The 22,126-nt window shown below is 35.4% G+C and overlaps 1 protein-coding gene across 1 annotated transcript in view; it reads left to right on the top strand.

The window, feature by feature from the left end:
* Positions 1-22,126, top strand: part of CFAP47 (cilia and flagella associated protein 47) — a 252,315-nt gene that overhangs the window by 87,774 nt on the left and 142,415 nt on the right. Inside the window, exons 37-43 of the mRNA XM_052674366.1 lie at positions 3,254-3,388; positions 3,904-4,016; positions 7,128-7,278; positions 8,132-8,220; positions 12,179-12,265; positions 16,593-16,669; positions 18,792-18,937. Of these exons, the coding sequence (XP_052530326.1) occupies positions 3,254-3,388; positions 3,904-4,016; positions 7,128-7,278; positions 8,132-8,220; positions 12,179-12,265; positions 16,593-16,669; positions 18,792-18,937 (798 nt within the window). The remainder of the gene's footprint in view (positions 1-3,253; positions 3,389-3,903; positions 4,017-7,127; positions 7,279-8,131; positions 8,221-12,178; positions 12,266-16,592; positions 16,670-18,791; positions 18,938-22,126) is intronic.

The raw sequence follows: 22,126 nt of genomic DNA, 5'->3' as shown, positions 1-22,126 counted from the left end.
GCTTCTGCTGGAGTGGTGGTATGGAACAGGCTGTCCTCTTCTCTGGAGCTGTTATATTTCCTTTGGCTCCCTGTTGTGGAGAGAACAGCTGCCTCTTGTGCCTTGGCATCTACCTGTGCCTTCAATTTATCTCCCAAGTTTGTAAGAATTACAGTTTCATTGATCTTTCTAGATTTGGGTGTTCTTACCGAGATTCTTTCATTCAAGACACCAATAATCTTTTTACAGCGTGATATGTCATGACCTGGAGCAGCAAGAGAAAAACTGCTAAGTTCACTCATTATAATTCCTTACTTTTATTTTCACTTCTGTAGTAGATGAAGGGTAACTTCTGACAAATTGGAAAAAAATAAGGAGAAAAAAAAGCTTTTCCTACACTAGGAAAGCTGTGTTAGAAAGACTCCTTACATTTTTAAACTTAGAAACCAGTCTATTCTGAAATTTTCTGATTTGAAATTCAGAATGGTTTGCACCCATCTGTGACCATGAAAGAGCATCATATTTTCCCACTTCTATGTCAAGTGTAGGTTCATTCTTGTCAGAGAAATTGTGATGGGAATGCTGTTTTGATGACTGTATAGAAATGAAGCAAAACTTGTGAGCTTTAATTATTTTCCTTAATGTACTCTAGAATCTTTGAAAAACCAAACAATTGTTTGTTGTATTGGGCAAGAATGCAGTAGGCTGATGGATGTGAATGTTATTTCAAATGCTTGGCGTTACTGCACTTATTTGCAACGTACCCATTAAGAAAACTTAGCTTATGCACTTTTTTCCTGCTTCTCTCTCAGGTATACAGAACATAAGTAGAACAGTGTTCTCTTAAGCTGCCTTTACTGTTTTTACACTGATTTTAAGGGAGACTATACATGTGCTTGGAAGAGAAAGTAGACAGAAGTCTTGTGTGGTTCAGCTAGTTTTGTACACAGGATGGGAAAATACTGAAGTCTATGTGTACTTACCTTCTAAGTGTCTGCATTTAACCATCAGTTTGTAGCCACCATTGGAGAAGACGCTCTAAGCAGTACTTTTTGGCCAATGTTATGAACTACTAGTCTGCACTTAGTTTCTTCATGTAAAACTTTTTCTTTGGATGTTTCCTTTAAAGTAACGAGTTCTGTTATGTCATGTTGGAAGTGGATGTCTCCATTGGAGTTTGAAATTTTTTCCCAAAATTTCAAATCCTTAATGCATTAATTTCCAGTATCTGAGACATTATGTCAATGGAAAGACCACTTTATATTTGCCCAATTTCTTATACCTTTCACACTAGCAATTGCTCTGTTGGCAGAGGCAGATTAGGGTGTTCCTAGGGGATCCGTAAGTGTTCAGATCATGTGGATTCTTCTTCAGTGTTGTTACAGCTGCTTTTGTGTTCTGATGCTGAATTTTTTTTTTTTTTTTTTTTTTTTTTTTTATACTTATGGGAAGAATTAACCTTGTTAATTAAGTTCTTCTTGTTACAGAAGAAGAGCCTTTCTGCAAAAATTGAAGATAGACCCATTCTTGTTCTGTCCTTTGAAAGAGATATTTTCTTTTTCACACAGTCTTATTTCTTCTTGAACTTTTAGAGAGTTGAGTTAGCTGGTTCTTAGAAGTGCTGGACTATGTTCTCTAATATAAAACTTTCAGTAACTAGGAGGAAATAAACAAACCAACAAAAAAGCAACCCTGACTCAGAGAATTATGGTAATAGTGGAAATTTCTAAATATCTCTCCTACTTTCCAAAAATAGTCGAGAAGTGGCAAAAAAGTTTTCTCCATTTTCCAGCCTGTGTGACTAATACAGGTAATTTCTTTTCCTAAACTCTTCATTGCTATTTACAATGCAGAGTAGTAGTAGTTATAAAAAAAATTATGAGAATGAAATATTTAGTTTGATTTCAAGGTTTCTGTTGGGAATTCGCATAGGTATGGTTCTTCCCTTTGAGTTGCTTTATTGAGCTGACTGTTTTAGGCTTATTATCTAGCACTTTTCAGGACATCCTCATTTTCTGTTTGATGTCTTGACGGTAAGTTTCAGAAATTGCAAAAAATTAACAGTTTGTTTTTAGTCTTGATTTGTTGTTAATCTTCTCCATACTATTACATCTGCTGTCATCTGGCAGATTTCAGTTAGACTTGCCCTTATTCTAGTATGACTGCTTCATATTCTTTTCAATATTCATAGGTTGATTTTCAACCTACCTTACAAGCCTTCTTTATAAAACTCTGCTTGTGGGAATGCATAGAGCCTTTTTCAAAGTATTACTGTATTAAACGAGCCTCAGTTATATAAGGAATTCAAATAAAATGTCTCAAATGAAAAAGGGCACCTTTTAGAGGGTTTACATGCTAATGCAGTGGTTTGATGTTTAAATCTTTGCTCAAGTGTATGCATTTTTCCTTAGGACATGATATTTAATTTAGGAGAGAATTTGGACAGGATTGTAAAAGTTTATGGGCAACATTATTATAACATTCTAAGATTCTATGTAAGAAGTTTAAAAATAGTTAATTTAATTAGCTTGATTTAGGAATTTGTTTGAATTGGTGGCTAGGTATTTTCTGCCTGTATTTTTCGTGGGAAGATACTTCTATTTTCTTTATTTGATCAGACTTAATGAAAAGTTCATGTGATAGTGGAAGAGTTACTATTTCTCTCAACAGTGAGACAATAAAGACACTGAAGACTAAGACTTTGACGTGCTCTACATTTGCCCTTTAAATTCATTTTTCTAAATCAAATATTTAAGATTCAGTAATCCTCTATATAGCAATTTGGCATTTGCAGAAATTTGCAGTAATCCTTTGTTAGTTGGATTGTGTTCATACAGAGTTGCAAAACTGTACTTAGCAGTACTTGGGATGGCATTTTACATAGTAAGCTGAAAGATTAAAAAATCTTTTTTAAAAGATAAAAATACGTGTTTCAGTTAATGGGTTTTGCTTGCTTTTTTTATTATCCTTCACTAAATAATAAAATAAACATGTTTTTTTGCTGAAGTGCGAGGGAAAAAGGTAGGTTTAATTTTTAGCATAGGTTTATTAGCAGAGCAGGTCAGTGTCCTTCAAGAAATAGTATTTTTGTGCACTGACAAGGTTGTTATTCATATGAGCTCTGAGCCTATATCAGTTACTAATAGGTTGCAAATATTTGTACGGTAAGAATTTATCTTAATTTTTTTGTTCTGCATCTTTTTGTCTTTATTAACTGTCAGGCAAATTTTAACTTAATATGTAGTTGTTATTTCTTGTATGTTTTCAATACTAGGCCACTGATATCTGTGATCCAAACCCAATCATGATGCTTATTCTGTGTGTCTACCTATTTGAAAACCTTCCTCACTACTTACCTACGAAGACTATAGGATTTACAGGTGCTCTCCATGCAACTATTGTTAAACAGGTACTGATACTACTGAATTTAGATTTGTAGAAGCATCAAGTTATAACGTGCTGTATATTATTATATTCTGTAAATACCACAACAAAGAAATGAGTTTCATTGTCATTTTGCTACTAAATGTAGAAGAGGAAAGAATTGTTTCTTTTTCTTTTTTTTCTCTTCAGGATTGGGATCCTGACTTCTTGTTGCTGTTTTAATCCTTTGCTTGTGAGCACAGAAAAAATCTATAAATTTAAGAATTTTTTCTGAGATGAAGATATAAGAGAATCAGAGATTAACAGTTAGCAATGGCATGCAGTGTGCAATGCAAAAAAAGTACTCAGAAAAATTGAGGTCTAAAAGTATGTGGGATGTCTGCACTGCTTAGGGAGAAAAATGATCTGCCTAGTAGTTTGAAGTACTGTCTTATTTTGTGATATCCTTCATTCATATTTTGGAAGGTAGCTCCGGAATTGGTTTTTATGTTTTAAAAATTGAATGAAAATATGATGATTTTGTTGTTATTCTTGTGATAGATTCGTCTGAAAAACCCGAGCATTAAAACTTTGGCATACACCGCTACTCTTGTAGGAAGAGATGCTGATGATTTTTCATTGCCTGAAGGAAACACTGTAATCATTACCCCTAAGTAAGTAATGAGTTTTTAGTGCTATAAGAGCCAGACGAATCACAGAATGGGATTTATAGGACCATAAAATCATAGGATTGCTAGCATTGGAAAAGACCTTAAAGATCACTGAGTCGAACCACAACCTAACCATACTACCCTAACTCTAACAGCCCTCTGCTAAATCATGTCCCTGAGCACCACATCCAAATGGTTTTTAAACACATCCAGAGATGGTGACTCAACCACCTCCCTGGGGTTCCAACAACCCTTTCTGTAAAGAAGTTTTTCCTGATATCCAAACAAAATCTCCCCTGGCTCAACTTGAGGCCATCTCCCGTTGTCCTGACGCCTGTCATCAGTAAGACCAACACCACTCTTGCTGCATTCACCTTTCAGGTATTTGAAGAGAGCAATAATTGAAGAGAGCACATCTCCCTTCAACCTCCTTCTGCCCAGACTAAACAGCCCAATTCCTTCAGCCTGTCCTTGTAGGGCATATTCTCCAAGCCCTTCACAAGCCTTGTTGCCTTCTTTGGACCTGCTCCATCACCTTCATGTCCTTTCTGTACTGAGATGCCCAAAACTGAACACAGTACTCGAGATGAGGCCTCACCAATGCTGAGTACATTACAGAGGCAGGATGACTTCCCTAGTCCTGCTCACCACACCACTTCTGACACAAGCCAAGATGCCACTCATAAGGTTAAAATTAATTTTGGGAAAACATTAGATTAACATTTTTAGTAGGAGAAATACTCAAAATATGTGTCTGTGTTTTCTTTTTTGTTTACTCCATACATTATGCTTTTCCTGTGCAATAGGGCTTATGACCAGATATAGCAATATCACTACTTGTGTAAGTATTGAAGTTGTAATGGTATAGAAGGGTATATATAGAAGTGACCTTGGCAGCCTGTTGAGAGTTTTTAAGTTTATACTGCAAGTCCATTGAAGATACAGCTTTGCAGGTGAAATGGAATGGAGGCTGTAAAATGGAAAGCAAAGGTCAGCATTTTAATGAAAATAAGCCACGAAGAAGAAAAACTTGTCAATAGTATTGTCAAATTCAAAATTCAACACAAACACAGTACTCTTAAACGTTCGTCAACTTTTCAGTATTAAATAGGTTGACTATTATAAATATATGCAGGAGGGAAAGTGAATAATGTTATGTTATTGGTGAGTTGTGAGGCTGATTTGCGTCATAAAATCATAGAATAGCTTGGGTTGGATGGGACCCCAAGAGTCATCAAGTTACAGCCCCCCTGCCACAAGCAAGGCCACTAACCTCCAGGAAAGTTTCATTTTTTCTTAGCATTTTTTTTCAAATAAGAATTAAAAGAAAAATGTAATGTCAAAAAATGTCACATATTTCTCTGAATGCTCTCTGAATACTGTGGCTGTTTTTCACTTCATCTTGCATGTTGAAGGCTTGGAGATTCTCCTCATATTCCTCAAAATATTTTTAAGATATTATTTTTGTGTTCACCACAATCCAGTTCTCAGATCCCAAGGCAGTTTTCAGTAAGAATTTTATTTTCTTCTGTGTTCATCATATGACAGAATTAGAAGACCTCCTGGAATGTTTCCTTGATAGCAATAGTAATCTAGGGACAAATTATGCCACTACTGCCATCAAATTATAGCACTTATGCCCTCACAGTAATTGTTCAACTTACTTGAGAGGATTTATGAATTGAGTTCACTTGAAAAAGCAGCTGTTCTTACCACAGTTGTGAAATAAATGTAAATTAACATGATGCCAATAAACACATGGCTTGCTGATCTCTGTTACAAGTCCTTTGCCTCACCACTTACCTGTGATTGTGTACTCACAGTACGTAATGGGCATATTTCACACACCACCAGTAGTTTGCAAGTGCTTTAGAATTCCCAGTTGGCAGAAGACCGATAAATGATACAGATTTTTTCTGCACTTCTATATTTAAATTCTCTCTCTTTTTTTTTTTTTTCCCCTGAGGCTGCTCATATGCTACTAATCATTTAATAGGGAAGGCTGATGTGGGGTGGGGAGAGGTTTTGTTTTGACTTTAATATTTGTTATCTCTTCCAGAAAAACAACAAACAAGTCTGTACATTACAAATACAACTTTTTCCGATATATGTTTTAATTAGTTCCTCTGAAGAATTATTTGAATATTGTCAGCTTGTATAATTTACAGAATTGCAGGATTTTTTTTTTTGTAGATTATTGACTTTCTATCATCTTTTTCATATTGTTTATTATTTAAAATTTTTTTGAACTATATAGAATATTTCTGACATTACAATGAAAGTTACACCGGTCAACAGACATTTGGCTGTGTATTTTGTGGTTTTCTACTAGGAACTTTAAAAATGTACCTGTTTTTCTGTTTAGAAGAAACTCTCTATACTCTGATCTATTCTCTGATAGAAAGGCAGAATACTTTTATAACTCAGTGTTTTCTTGCTTTTAGAAATGCTAATCTTGGTATTATAGAGTGATTTTGAGTGCTTCAAAGTGTGAGCTTCAGCTACTGCTGTTGGTCTTGCTTAATCGCAGGACTAATGCAAATCATATTATTTTTACCCTTTTCCTATCAGAAACTTGATCCATTGTTTACATGAGATTATTTGGATTTTTTTTCCATCTCTTTGCTGTTCAACTGTACTTATTATTTTGAAGGTTCTTTTACTCAATTATTTCAGTCTTGGGGATTTTATTAAAAACTTCTAGATCTGCCTCACAGTATACACAGCAGGATGTCTAGCTGTTTAACATACAAAATTGTATTCAAATAGGGGAGCATAAAGTAAATCAGTTGTTGGCCTAGGGCAATTATATAATATGAGGGAACTTTTTCTGATTGTGTGTGGGAGGAAAAATAAAGTTACATACTGAAGACGTAAAAAGCAGTAAGGACTTATATCGTTCTTTTTTTTTTAATCTATATAGTTCTTTTATTAGAATGTTTAAAATGCTTTTAGACTGGAGGTTGAACTACAGCAAAGTGTTTCTGAAGAAACAAGTGCCACCTTCCCTTTCAAAGACTCTAAAATATGCTTCTGAAATGATATTTCAGAGTAATTCTTGAATTACAGTTTTATGCCTAATTATTCAAAGAATTATTACTGTTATTTGCCTAGGAGTCAAGCAACTATAAATGTGGAATTCACAAGTCGTTTTCTGCATCCTGCTGAAGCAGTGTTGCTACTGATCTCAAAGAGAATGGGTGGAATAGGTGGTGCCACACTTACATTCTCCCTGAAATCTGAAGTCAAGCATATTGAACCTGCTGTAAGTCTCTGTGTAAAATCATTATTGTCACAAAAAATATTATTCCGATGTATGTTGTATCAGTCAAAAGTGACCTGAGGTAAGAATCAAAAGGTGAGTGACCATCAGCATTAACCTTTTATCTATTAATGCTCAAGTTTCCAATTTTTGCTTATGTATATGCAGAGAAATGCCTAGAGGAATGTTTGAGATATGTAAGGGTGTAAATCTCACAGAGATCTCAAATAAATTTTAAATTTTTTGCACACATTGCTTTGAAAACAAATCTGGATCTCTTTTAGCATGTGAATGATTTTGGAAATTTTTTTGAAAAGGTGGTAATATGCTTCTTCATCCTAATGATTTCACTTGTCTGATGTAAACTTGTTTTAGATGTTGGCAAATTAATTTGAACTTTTTTTGTTTTGATAGTCTTAAAATTTAAGATACATCCTAGAAATAGAGCAGGGATAGTCATAGTTTCCAGCATTTGTTATCAAACATTCTTTTAGCAGATCTGAATAAATCCTTTTCTGAAATAGATGGAGTTTATATGATTCTCCTTTCTTACATGACACTTTTTATACCATAGCGATAGATGCTGATGTTAGAAAGTATGGTTGGGGCAGGAATAAAGAAAGAGAACATGAGAAAAGCTTGATCATGTTCATGTGCTGTCATTTTAAAGGTGGGGAAATTAAACATGTTTAAAAAGTAATAAGCTTTAACCCTACTGGCAGCAAAGTATTTAAATTGTGTAAATTATATCATCATCAGTGGTTAAATTCTTCTTAGTAATATTCTCCTGGTAGTATTTCCAATGTATGTGGTTTTGCAATTTTTCACATTTATATAAATTTTTGTTCTCTTATAGGTTATATTAAAATGCAAATCTCCATGTTATGAGTTGAAGAAAGTTGTCCTAAATGTTACTAATCCCTTCAGAACTGATGGCATATTCAGGTAGACAGTGCTATAAAGACAAGTCTTTAATGTTCATGCTGTTTTATCAACTGTTCCATATTTTTAATATTTTGTTTAAAAATGTAAAACCTTCAGGTTAAATTATAGGGATTTACATTACCAGAATTGTTACAAGTACTGTGAAGTGGAAACTATCATCATAAATAAAGAAGATGAATAAGCCTTAATTGTAATCCATCTCAGTATAAGCAATAAAGTTAGAGATTTAATCAAATGGAGTTCATGAACTTTGCTTGTATTTTTGTTTGGCTGAGATCCAGCAGAATTCTATAGGGAATCAAGCTATATTAATTAATAGTTGGTTGTTTTCCCCCAATGTTCTTTATCCTGCTGTTTAAATTATTAAGCATGCAAAAGAAAGAACATACTTTTGCCTTGAGGCTTGCATCTCTATCAGTTAATCTAATTTTTCATTTGCGTTCATCATAGATGTAACAAATGCAGAATTAAGGGTTGTTTTTTTTTTAAATAAGAAAAGGAGTAGAATGCTGTGACTCTTTATAAATCTCCTTATGTGATCTGTATTTTGTCTTTAATCTTTAAACATCAGTTCTTATAATTCATTTATTTACAAGAACCATTTTCCATAACTTTCAAATTTATTTCATTGATCAATGTTCTCCATAGGCTGCAAATGAAATTTCTCTTCCACGCACAGCGTTGTTATGGTATAGACATCTGGACAGGATTGCTTTCATCTCTCCGCTGGTGCTCCAATACTCCAATGTGGCATAAGTCTCCTATGTGTTAATCATATAGAATCAGAATCATTAAGGTTGGAAAAGATCTCCAGATCATCCAGCCCAAGTGCCCCCTATCACCAATATTTCCCCACTAAACCATGTCCCTTAGTACAACATCTAAATGTTTCTTGAACATTTCCAGGAATAATAATTCAACTCCCTCCCAGGGCAGCCTTCTCCAGTGCTTGCCTACTCTTTCAAAGAAGAAAATTTTCCCAACATCTAATCTGAATCTCTCCTGGTGCAACTTGAGGACATTTCCTCTCATCCTATTGCTAGTTATACAGAAGAGGCTTATCCCCACATCAATACTACCTCCTTTCAGGTGATTGTAAATAGCAATAAGGTCTCCCCTGAGCCTTCCCATCTCCAAAGCGAACAAGCTCAGTTCTCTCAGCTGCTCCTCATAAGACCTGTGCTACAGACCCTCTCCAACTCTGTTGCCCTTCTCTGGACATGCTTCAGGGCCTCAATGTCTTTCTTGTAGTGAGGGACCCAAAACTGAACACCGTACTCAAGGTGTGGCCTCACCAGAGCTAAGAACAGGGAGATGATCATTTCCTTACTTCCACTGACAACACTTACACTAGCCAGGATGTCATTGACCTTCTTGGCCACCTGGGCAAACTGCTGGCTCATGTTCAGCTGAGTATCAACCATCAGTCCCAGATACATTTCTTCCACACAGTCTTCTAGCTGCTCTTCCCCGAGCCTGTAGTGTTGCCTGGGGTTGTTGTGGCCAAAGTGCAGGACCAGGTTTGGTCTTGCTGAATTTAATCCCATTGGCCTGCACCCAGTGATCCAGGCTGTCCAGATCCCTCTGAATGGTCTTCCTAGCAGTAACCAGCTGAATTTAACTCCATTCTCCACCCACCTTTCATGAACCTGTGCTGGCTGTGCCTGATCCCCTGGCTGTCCCACACATGCTATGTGATCTCACTCAAGATGGTCTGCTCACAGAATCACAGAATCACCTGGGTTGGAAGGGACCTCAAGGATCATGTAGTTCCAACCCCCCTGCCCAGCAGGGCCACCAAACGTACACATTCAGATCAGGTTGCCCAGGACCCCGTCCAACCTGGCCTTGAACACATCCGAGGACGGGGCATCCACAACCTCCCTGGGCAGCCCGTTCCAGGGCCTAACTACTCTCCTTGTGAAGAACTTCCCCCTAACATCCAACCTAAATCTTCCCTCCTTCAACTTGGATCCATTTCCCCTAGTCCTGCTGTTGTCAGCCCTTTTGAAGAGTTTACTCCCCTCCTGGGTGTAGGTTCCCTTCAGGTATTGATAGGCTGCAATGAGGTCACCCCGCAGCCTTCTCTTCTCCAGGCTGAACAAGCCCAACTCCCTCAGCCTGTCCTCATAGGGGAGGTGCTCCAGCCCCCTGATCATCTTAGTCGCCCTCCTCTGGACCCTTTCCAAGATCTCTATGTCTTTCTTGTACTGAGGGCTCCACACCTGGACACAGTACTCCAGGTGGGGCCTCACAAGAGCCGAGTAGAGAGGGACAATCACCTCCCTGTCCCTGCTGACCACCCCTCTCCTGATGGAGCCCAGGATCGCATTTGCCTTTCGCTCCATAACCTTTCCTGGCACTGAGTCAGGCTGACAGGCCTGTAGTTCTCCAGATCCTCATTATGATGTTCTTGTAGATGGTAGTCACGCTGGCAAGCCTCCAGTCCTCTGGAACTCCAGCAGGAATGATGATAGATGGTGGAAAGTGGCTTGGCAATCACCTTTTCCAGCTTCCTCTGCACCCTTGGGTGAAGCCCCATGAGCTTGTGACAGTTCAGTCTCTAACTGTTTCCAACTGAACTGCGGAGGTTTTATTCTGCTCTCCATCCCAGACATCCATATCAGGGGGTAGAGTACCTTGAGGATAATTGATCTGACTTTTAAAGATAGATGTCAAGAAGGCATAGGAATTTCAGCCTTTTCCTTATTTTTAGTGGTCACATTCCCTGCTGCATTCATTAAAGGATGGAGATAGCCCTCCTCTTACTGTTAATATATTTGTAAAAATGTATTTTGTTCTGTTTTAGTCCAGCATCAAAGTTGAGCTCAAGATGGGTTTTTGCCTTTCTGATATTCTTCTTGCATACCCTAACAACTTCTTTGTACTGTCCCTGAGTTTCCCATCCCTTCTTGCACAGGAGATAGACTCTTTTTGTCCTGGAGCCTCAGGAAAAGTTCCCTGTTCCTCCATGCCTGTCATCTTCCCTGTTGACTGATCTTTCTGCTCAGAACTTATTTGTTTTGTTTGCCTTTTTTCTCAGTCACTGAGGTGGTTATTGAGACTGTCTGTAATCTGTTCTATGATTTGGATAGCTCTCAGAATAAATTAAAGTGATTAAGTAGTTTAGTGTTATACGTATAATTCAACAACTACATGACAAGCACTTACAGTAATTATGAATTTGGGCCGCAGTTTAACCAGTAATCTACAATTAAATGTTTCTTTGTTAGTTTTTTCAGTGTTTAGAAACATCTACTGTTCCACAAGGGGTAGTATTGCTTATTTGCAAATAACACTAGGAAATATACTTGTGATATCAAGAAAGTAGCTCTTCTACCAAAAAGAGGGCTAAAAATCTTAAAACTACACGTATGATGTAGTATTATCTAAGAAAAGTGCAAATTAAAATATAAGCCTCTTTGATTTTGTGTCAAATATATAACAAATATCAGATATTTCCAAAAGCTGTGAATTATGTAACATAAATTATATTTTAGAATATTATTTCCAACTTAAAATATCAGTATTGCTTGTGTTGAAACGCACATTATTTTTGTTTTTAATGTTTTATTTTAAACAGCTTTTTTGAAAGAAAGTTGGTTTCCTTGTCATAAAATGACATGTCCTGCAAAACGTTCCTATGATAACAGATCAATCTGTAGTATTGATTAAGTAGCAGTTTAAAATAATTTTCAGTAATCTGGAATACGTGTCACAGGATTTACATGCTTACAAAACCTTTAAAATTTTCGTTATTAAATTGTGCAAATTATTTTAAGTCATTAAATCAAGAAGAATTTCCCAAACTACTAAATATTTTTAGTAGTATTTTGAAAGTGCTACAAGCTGAAAACAGTAGGCTTCTTTATCAAGCATTTAAAATTAGAATACATTATATTTTGTTCCTCATCTTGTTAGTAAAAAGTAGTATTTACGTGTACTTGCCATATTCCAGGGTCATCTTCCTGGAATCCACAAGTTACTTAAGTCAGCCGGAACAAGTACATCAAGCCAGGCAATTAAAACAGGAGCAAACGTTCAGGTAAGTTTTGAATGGCAATTGCGAATTATAATGTAGGACCAAGAGTAACGGCCTAAAACTTGAACATAGGAAGTTCCATACTAACGTGAGGAAGAACTTCCTTACGATAGGAGTGGCGGAGCACTGGAACAGATTGCCCAGAGAGCTTGTGGAGTCTCCTTCTATAGAGATATTCAAGACCCTCCTAGATTCCTCCTTGTGCGATCTACTGTGGGGTACCTGCTTTAGCAGAGTGGTTGGCTTCAATGATCTCTTGAGGATCCTTCCAACCCCTGTGATTCTGTAATTCTGTAATATATGGAGTTGTACAGTTTTGTTAGTATTACATATGTAAGTATATTTGTGTGCATAGCAGTTGTAAAGAATTGTAGGCAAGGACATGGAAACCATAGTAGAAAGAAGCAATATTTTAAAAATAATTTTGAGATAATTTACTGAAACAGTTGAGAAAGAAAAATATGCTATAAAAGGTAAACGTGAATGTGATATCCTTTCTAGAAAAAGTATCGTTAAAAAAATATCATTTGTAGAAAAAGCAGAATTAAAAGGTGTGGACAACCAAGATAACTTAGGTGGCTGATATATTAAAAATGTCAGTAAGATTGACCAGCTTCATGTCACTAGAACCTTAGAAGAAGGAATAGTTCTGAATCCTGGAATGAAGTCTATAGATTTATTTGAAGGTACAACTGCCTGTTATATATGGACAGTCCAGGGAATTCAGACTGTGCTGAAGTGTAAAATATTGCAGGTTCTGTAGGCCTCTGGAGCTGCACATGAGAATGAGAAGATGTTAATACAGAATTATTGAAATAAATTAATATAATTTTGTGTCTAGACATTATTCCTTAAACAGACCAAGGGCAGATTTTCTAGCATAGGGAATCTGGAAGGTTAAGGAGAGTTCAAAATAAGTGTGATAAATGTAATAAAATCACAAAAACTGAAAAGCAGAAAGTAACAGAGAGACAAGGAGATATGTATCATAAAGATGGAACAATGTTTAAATAGATTTATAGTCCAAAAGAATTTCTGTCTTCACTATCTCTAATTGTTAGACTGTGAGATAAGTATCAAGAAGTTCAGATGAACAGCGGGAAATCTTTAGGAGCATTGAAGAAGAGAGATGTAGATCAGAATCATTCACAGTCAAGGTAAAAAGAGAAAGAGGCAATCCAAAGAAGGTTTGGCACTCTTTTCATAACACTCTCTGGAAATGTCCTAGCGTAGATCACAAATATCTAATACAATTTTTGGAACCTGCCAGACATTACAAATTGCACTGTTTTAATAACTGGCAGCTTAATAACTATTTTTCAGCCACAGGCTGAAAGTTTTAATTCTAAGTTATTTAAAATAAAATCATAACCATAGCTTGTGTCTGAGCCAAGGTATAATTCATGGTTGCAGTCAAAACCTCTTTTTCCACCTTTAGCTGAATGATCTTTGTGAGAAGGGTGGTGGTTTTTTATCCAATTGACTTTTTTTTTTCTTTTATGTATATTGTGATAAATGCCATTAGACTTTTTCAAGTTACACATTTTTCTGTACTTTTTGAAGCCCTCGACAGCTCAGTAGTTGTCTTTGGCCCACATCTGTGTCCCAGTATGGTCTTCTCCCCATGGGAGAAGAACCAGATGAAGAGATACTTGCTACATGGCCCAGGAATTCAAATACAAAACGATGCTGAACTAAAACTACGTGCTTAGTCCCACAGTTAGATCAAGGATCCTTTGCCATCATGTCTAAACAGCATATAGTTTTGGAGCTCATCTTCTTCAACATATTTCATACAGTAGAATTGAATGTTAACGTGAGTAAAATGATTAGTGTGTAAGGCCTGCTAGGACATTACTGTGGGCTTAAAACCATAGCAAAATGTCTATGTAGACTAATTTTATAGCAGCTTAAGCTGTTCTGTCCAACCTTATTTCTCAGTGTATTTAAAGGGAACATATTGAGCAAAACTGAGTACAGGCTTCTTAAACAATTATATTCTTTTAATCTTTAGTATTGCAAGAATTATGTATTTTATTTTAGTGGGTTGAGACATAATGTGTATCTGCCAAAAACTGTTTTCTTTCTTTTCCCATTCATTAATCTTCAAATACTTTATTTTAGTGAGAATAAACTTACAGAGACAGACCTTCAAATCAGTAAAACAAGTTTCTCAGTCATTCAACTCCAAAAATGGGATTTATGCAAACCCCAGTGAAGACTTGTTGTATTACATATGGTCTTAATGTATAATGTCATCATTACATTATTATATTTGTTGTCGGTTTTCATATAGCTTTTAAACAGTTCATGGTTTCTGTAATGATTTTTTTGCTCTAGTCTCTGTCTTTACAATCACACCTTGGCATTCTGAATCAAAGACAAAGCACTGAAATAGGAAATTTGTAATTTTGTACTTTTATGTGAAATGAAATAAATAATTATTTGTTAGTATAGAATATATATTATGTTGAACCCACGTAATTCAGAGATCATTTTTCCTTCTGAAAAATAATAAAAAAAAAGTATAGATGTTAAACTGAATCTCCAGGGTATCATATTCTGAGAATTTTACAAATCAATTTATTTAAGGATGTGATTTTTTTTTTTTAAGCACAGCAATATTAACACTGTAAGAGGGACCAGTATCTGGCAAATCTTGTACATTATAATTGGTTACTATAAGCTGGCTCATCAAATTTTACTGCTAGAGGAGAATTACTTTTATGTGTAGATAATATTAAACCCAAGTCTAGAGCTGAAAAATTTACTTGCAGTATTTTTTTTTTTAAGATACATTACAGTATCTTTTTCATCATCTGTGGGCTCTTGCCTGTACTTACTTTAAATTAAACGAAACTGTCCTTCCATAAATGTAACAGCAGAACTCCTGTCAACAGTGGTACAAATTATTTGTGAAGAAGGAAAAAAAAAAAAAAAAAAAAAAAAAAAAAAGTAATATCAAGAAAATAAGATAGCAGTAACATAAGAAAAATAAGAAAGTAAGAAGCACAGTTCGATTTGGAGGGATTGGGAATAAGCAAAGACTGTTGTAAATTTTTTTTTTCAGGCATATTTGTTCTTTTCAAGTTCACTTGGAAAACAATAACATCATAAACAGAGTAGGATGCTTAGATTAAAATTTATCCTCTTCATTCCTTTTCCTCCTTTTTCAGAAAAAACTTTGATTATATTAGGTTTCCATGTGAGTGATTAATTGCACTATCACTGTATATGGACCATTTCTGTAGTCTTAGTGTAGAAGTGGTTGGGAGAAACAAGCTTAGCTGTTTCCAGGCTTTCTCACTCTACTTCTTCAGGGCTATAGCCTTGTGGAAAAGAACTTTGCAAGTGAACTAAATTAACTGAAGCAAGAAGGTAACGATTTATATCTCCCTAATTTTGCCAAGAAAAATGCAAATGTTCAACTGTCTATATTGCATTTTTTTCTTAAATAATTGTGCCCCGTTTCCTCTAAGAGAAAATAATAGCTTGTAAGTTTTAAATAGTTTGTGTGCTACTGATTCAGTCTGATAACTGCTGTAAGATCATTTAAGTATCTTTGAGACTATACCAAAATTTCGTGTTTTGAAACAGTATAGTACATCATGAAGAGCAGAGATATTTATTTAAAATATTTATTTTAGAAAATTGCATTTAGTCATTAACTTGTGATTAACTCTAATTTTTCCTGTTAAGGTATAGTAGGATGAAGCCATGCTGTTTTGTGCTCTGAATAGAAATTGTAATGTATCTTTTAAATCTACCACTATGTAACATTAAATAAATAGGATTTTTAGATGTATTTCTAGAATAGCTTTTAAGGGGAACACTGAAAAACTGATATGAAATCAACTGCGTTATCAGTGAAATGCAAGGCCTTGGCATTTTGCATTCCAAGACCTCCGGATGTACAAGGTAATAATTATCTATTGTCATAGGATACTGAAATGATAAAGAGAAAAATTGTGTGGAAGATTATTGGACGGCAATGCTTTTGACTAATACATATATCTATATTAAAATACATATATAATGTATATGTATATTTTGACATGGAGTTTGGTTTATATGAATACTGCAGAGATATTACACAAGTTAACTGAGGAATCTTGTTCTACTTTCATTATAAATATGACTCCCAATGTATGTCAAAGGAATTAAATAACGATTATTGATAAATATCTGGTTCCAAAATTTTTGTTTTTTTTTTTCCATTGAAAACATTTGAATTTCCTGTATTTATGTCTACAAAAAGGAAAAAAGCTGTCCATTAACAGAAATACTAATGTCCAGTCTTGGTCTATTGCTTTCCTTTGTTTCCTTTTAGTTCTGAAAATAATGTGTTAAACTGTAAAAACAGGACACTGCTTGAAGAGCCAAATGAAGCCAAATACTTTAATTGCTGTAAGTATCTCTGTATCACTATAACCTCTTACCTTACTACAGTAGCAATTAAAGCATCTGATTCTGAAATCTTAAAATACACTTGGTAATTATTATTTAGTAGAATGTACTATTTGTTGAATTGACTGAATTTATTTCTAAAGCTGCACTATAGACCTAGTGACTTTAACATAAATAAATTTAAAAGTGCTTATTTCATTCTTTTAAGAGCTGCATGGGAGTTTGCTGTGGAGCTTCTTCAGCTTACCTGGTTTATCTTTGAAAGTATTCATAGACAGTACAAATCTTGCTTTTATTTTCCTGTGAAACAGAAAATGAAAAAGTTCTGTAAAAACGTATGAATCTGAAGCTGTCAAAAGTCCTCTTGAGCAAAATTTGACCTCAGAAAATGAATTCTGTCCTCTTGGAAAATATTGTTTTGTTTTCATGAAGCTGTATGAAGAACAGATTTGTAATCTAATTTGAATCACCTTCCCTTCTATTTATATTCATTTCTCATATTGTATTCTGAGATATGATTAACAGCTAACTATTACAGCATTCATAAAAATTCATAAAAATGTATTTACTTTAACTAATGAGGTAGTTTACAACTATTGTAGTAATTTAAGAATAGCTTTCAAAGCAAGCTTAGCTTCAGATCGTTGCTGCAGAGACATTTATTATAGTGTTTTAGTGTTGTAGGAACCTAAATTTATGCTTTTATTTCTTGTAGAAGTGTAATTCTGCTTTGAGAATAATTTTTCATTCTTCTCTCTGTAACATGGCAAAACCTAAATAAGAGTGTTCTCTGTGTTTTACATCCTGAACTGAGGAAACATTGCTGTTAAGGGCAAGGGAAGTCCTAAGTGCAAAGCAGGCCTCAAGAAATACATTTTTGTTTTTTTTGGAGCAGCCACAATAAAAGGCTGCTTTTATTAAATCTGAATTACGTACTGAATGTGCCTTCTTTGGTATCTGTTTAATTTTTCACAATCCAGGGAGCAGGTAAGGAAGGAGGGCTCTCACAAGATTCACTGTTCCACAGTCTGAAATATTTTGGACGAGGAACATTTGAACAGGAGACTAAGTAGGAAAAAAAAAAAAAAGAATTACCCTTTTGGATGGAAGGGTAAAAATTGACCTTTCTGTTTGTTTGTGTTTGTTATTGTTTATATTAGCTTTGGAAACAGCAGATTCATGTGCAACTTAGCTGTTGATTGAATTGTGTATGTTGGGAAATTCCTTTTGTTTGGAAGCTATTCTTTCAGTTTGAATTATGGGGACAAGAAGTATTTGGAGGTGGGAGGTGTGGATGATTAGTTTTCTTTAATGAAGCTCTTGGTGTTTGGGAAGGGAGGTAGTGAATCATTTATATTTGATTAGCCAGAGTGTGAAGTAAGGTTCTTATTTAGGCCTGCTTGAGCATGCTGGGTTGGACCAGGTGAACTGCAGGGGACCCTTCCAGCCTCATGCATTCTATAGTTCTGTGATCTGTGTTCATTTCAGTTACCTGCACTTCTGCTTTCCAGTCTGTTGACCTTTCTAGAATGTTAGACAGCCAAGGCTGAACACAAGTCAAATTCTAAACTGTTGTACATTACCCAAATTTGTTTAGTACAGGAAAAGCACTCACTGAGAAAGTTGTCTGAATCTGCCACATTCACCTGTAAGATTCTTAGTGTCTTAGGAAGAATGTTATTTGTCAACACAAGGTTTAGTTTAAAGCAGTAATAATAAACTTAGTTATTATTAATTCTGGAGAATTTCATGTTATAACAACATGTTTCTGCTGCTGAGGTCAAGGCAGTTCATTTAAATAGTATTAAACTAGAGTATTAAAGAGGAGTTATTTAGTTATAAGCTGTACATCTTTAAAGAGTTTTTACTGATAGTGAGAACAGTCTGTTTTCTTTGATTTTGTGTCATAGAATCATAGAATCATAGAATCACCAAGATTGGAAAAGCCCACAAGATCACCCAGTCCAACAGCTGCAGTATTGCAGGAGGTTTACATAAGCGTAACATTGGAGTGCCTTTAACACCAAGTGTTACAGCGGGCTGTACACAGTATCCTAGGCAGATGCAATATATTATGTCTCATTCTGTTCTATTTGAGCAACCATTAAAACTTTTTTAACAGCTGTCCAGTCCAGCCTCCTGCCTGAGTTCTTCAGTCCCCAGGAAAAACTGTTTTTGGCAGGGAGAAGTTCTGCAGCCCTAGAGATTCTCTTTCTTCCATTTAATCTGGAAAAACGTTACTGCACTGTCATTCTGGTTAATGAAATGGTAAGAATGGAAACTAAGTTCTTTAAGTGGTTTTCACATGATATTCTAGTCAATTAAGATCATTTCTGTAAAGCTTTTAGATGTTTGAGGTGATCTATGCCCAGACTTGTGGAAGTGAAAATATTTTCATTTTCTGTTTTTTTGTTTGTTTGCTTGTTTGCTTTTGGTTGAAGTACAATATTCATATAATTCTTTCAGGCAAATGTTGCTTAAGAAGATCAGAAGGTTGCAAGTTTTAGCAAAGAAATTTAAACCAAAATTTACCACTCTTTTATATCCAGAAAAGAAATTAAAAGCATTCGCCTGTTGTACATGAATACTGACCCTTTTTCTTGATTCATGTAATCTAAGATTTCCTTTGTTTTTAAATGAAATTGATTTCATCAAGTTACCAAGACCTATTTTTGATCAACTTTCAGAGTTTAAAATTTGCAATACAGCCTTTTTGATGTTCCTGTAATCCTATATCTCAGTGGCAACAACCTTCTTATTTTTCTCTTCTTACCTCTTTAACCTCTTTGCTGTGTTTTGCCATCAGCTATCAATGTTTTTTCAACATCCTGTTGTTTGTCTAATCCTACTTTGTGTGGTTGATCTCAAGGCTTGCATTCTGTTTCTTACATCCGTAATATAAACTCTGTGTTTCAGGTTTTGCTCTGTGCCATTACATGTATCTGCTATTCTGTTTCATTTTTTAATTTAATTTTATTTTTTTTTTTATTTGCAAGAATACATCCAGAACTACATGACTTATTCTTTTTCTCCTTAGAGAAGCTTAGGAAGCTAAGCAGGTTCTTAGCTTCCATGCTTTTCCTCAATACAGAGCAAGAGATTACTTGTAATCTCTTGGTGTTTCTTCGTATTGTTTAACTAGGTTATAGCACCTGGCCACTTTTATTTTTTTTCCTTATTTTTAAAGAAAATAAGACCAATACAATGATGTTCAAATGTGTTTATCTGACCCTATTTGATATTTGAAACCACTGGCAATTTTTATTATTTTTTTTAAATTTATTTTTATTTTTTTTAAGAAAGAAAGCCATGATTGGAAGCTTTAAAGAACATGTAGTTGAGCTGTGGTTTAACTCCAGTAGGCCAACAGATTGGTCAGGCATGACCTTCCCTTGGTAAAGCCATGCTGGCTGTCTCAGATCACTTGCTCATCCCTCATGTGCCTTAACATGTCTTCTAGGAGGATCTGTTCCACGGTGATTTCAGGCACTGAACTGAGGCTCACTGGCCTGTAGTTTCCTGGGTCCTCTTTTCTCCCTTTTTTGTAAATGCGAGTGGCGTTTCCTTTTTTCCAGTCCCTGGAGACTTTGTCCAACAACCACATATTTTCAAATATGAGGGAGAGTGGCTCAGCAACCACATCAGCCTGCTCCTTTAGGACCCTGGGGTGTATGTCATCTGGCCCCATGGACTTGTGTACATTCAGTCACATGAGGCAGTTTCGGACTTGCTCTGCATTTACAGCAGGGTGGATTTTCTCCCCCATTTCCCACCTTGAGGCTCAGAACTGCAAGCTTCAGGGACATCAGAAATATGAAAATCCTGTCTATCAGTGAAGAGGAAAAAACTCATTTAGTACTTCAGCCTTCTCCATATCTCTTGTATCTAATTCTCCTTTCTCATTTACCAAAGGAGGTACTCTTTCTTTGACATGCCTCTTCTGACCAATATAACTATAGAATCCCTTCTTGTTGTTTTTAACATCCTTCGCCAAATTCAGCTCCATCCGTGCCTTGACTTTCCTAATCCCCTCTCTGCAAGTCCGGACAGCATCCCTGTATTCTCCCCAGGTGACACACCCTTGTTTCCACAGCTGGTACAATCCCTTCTTTTCCCTCAGTTTGACCAGCAACTCCTTGCCAAGCCATGCTGGTTTCCTGCCTCTCCTGCCTACTTTCTTATTCTGAGGGACAGAGAGCTCTCAAAAGGGCATTCTTAAAGAGTAGCCAGCTTCCTTCCAGTCCCTTGTCTCTAAGGACAACTTCCCAGGAGATCTCAATCAGCAATTCCTTAAACAACCTGAAGTTTACTCTTCCTGAATTCAGGGTCCTGACCCCAGTCTTTGCCAAGCCCCCATTCCTCAAGATCACAAACAGCAAACAGGATTTACATGTTATGTAGACCAAAAAGCAATATATTTTCAAAGCAGGGAGAGAAATGGGGAAATTTGTTCATACATATAAACATATTGTTGTCAGCAATGACAAGAAAACTAATTGGTATAGAACTGGCAACGTAGCAACCAGTACCTTCATGAAATTAGATGTACATGCTGTGAGTTTGTTAGTAGTCCTTATGGAGTCAAAATGCTGTATCAAATAGGAATAATTTCTCTTTAAATTGGCTCCCAAGAGTGTCTATTAGTTTATATATGGGAAACCAATTTTGCTGTAGGATTCTTTAATCCCTGTTAAGGAAGATTTCTCTGAACTCTTGAATCAAGAAAGGAGAGAAAGTGCCATGAAAATTGAATAGGTTTCCTTCTGCTGGGTCAGAAACATAACTGCAATGTTGCCAGCCTTAGTGTAAATATTTGATGAAGCCTGGATTAAAATAAAAAACAGACTCATCTTCTTTTATTGACCAATATTAGAGAGAAAAAAATGCATATTTTGGCAGATGAACAAAATGATATAAAGATTTTTTGCCCTCGTATCTGGAATGCAGAATAAATGACTGATATGCATTTTTAAGGCAGGATTTTATGGAATGTTGTTTATGAGAAAGATAAGAGATGACCTTCTGTGGCAAGTTATATGTTTTGTTGCAGCACCATTTGATCCCTTGCATTGCAATCAATCAGTTAAATGATCCAAAAAAAAAAAAAAAATTGCAGTAATTTAAAAATGCAGAAATTAATAAAGCAATAATATTATATGTACTAAATCTCCCAGTAAGTATATAAGTACCTAACTTAGGTATTTTTAGTTTTGGGATGTCCTCTTTGTAACTTCAAACTGTACTTTAATGAATTTTCTTATTTTTTTTAGTAATACTTTTTTTTCTATTTCAATTCACCCTTTTTAATTTTTTTTTTAATTTCTTCAATGACTGAAAGTGTTATTTCTCTGATCATTAATTTATACTTCATGACAAGTTACTGTCTTTTTTTTCTAGGCCATGTTTATGTTTGCTTTGAAGTTCCTATAAGGCTTTAATTATTTTTGATGAATTAAG

The sequence above is a fragment of the Tympanuchus pallidicinctus genome, unplaced genomic scaffold, assembly GCF_026119805.1.
Source record: "Tympanuchus pallidicinctus isolate F22 unplaced genomic scaffold, pur_lepc_1.0 scaffold14, whole genome shotgun sequence".
NCBI lineage: Eukaryota > Metazoa > Chordata > Aves > Galliformes > Phasianidae > Tympanuchus > Tympanuchus pallidicinctus.
This window is presented reverse-complemented; position numbering and strand designations above follow the sequence as displayed.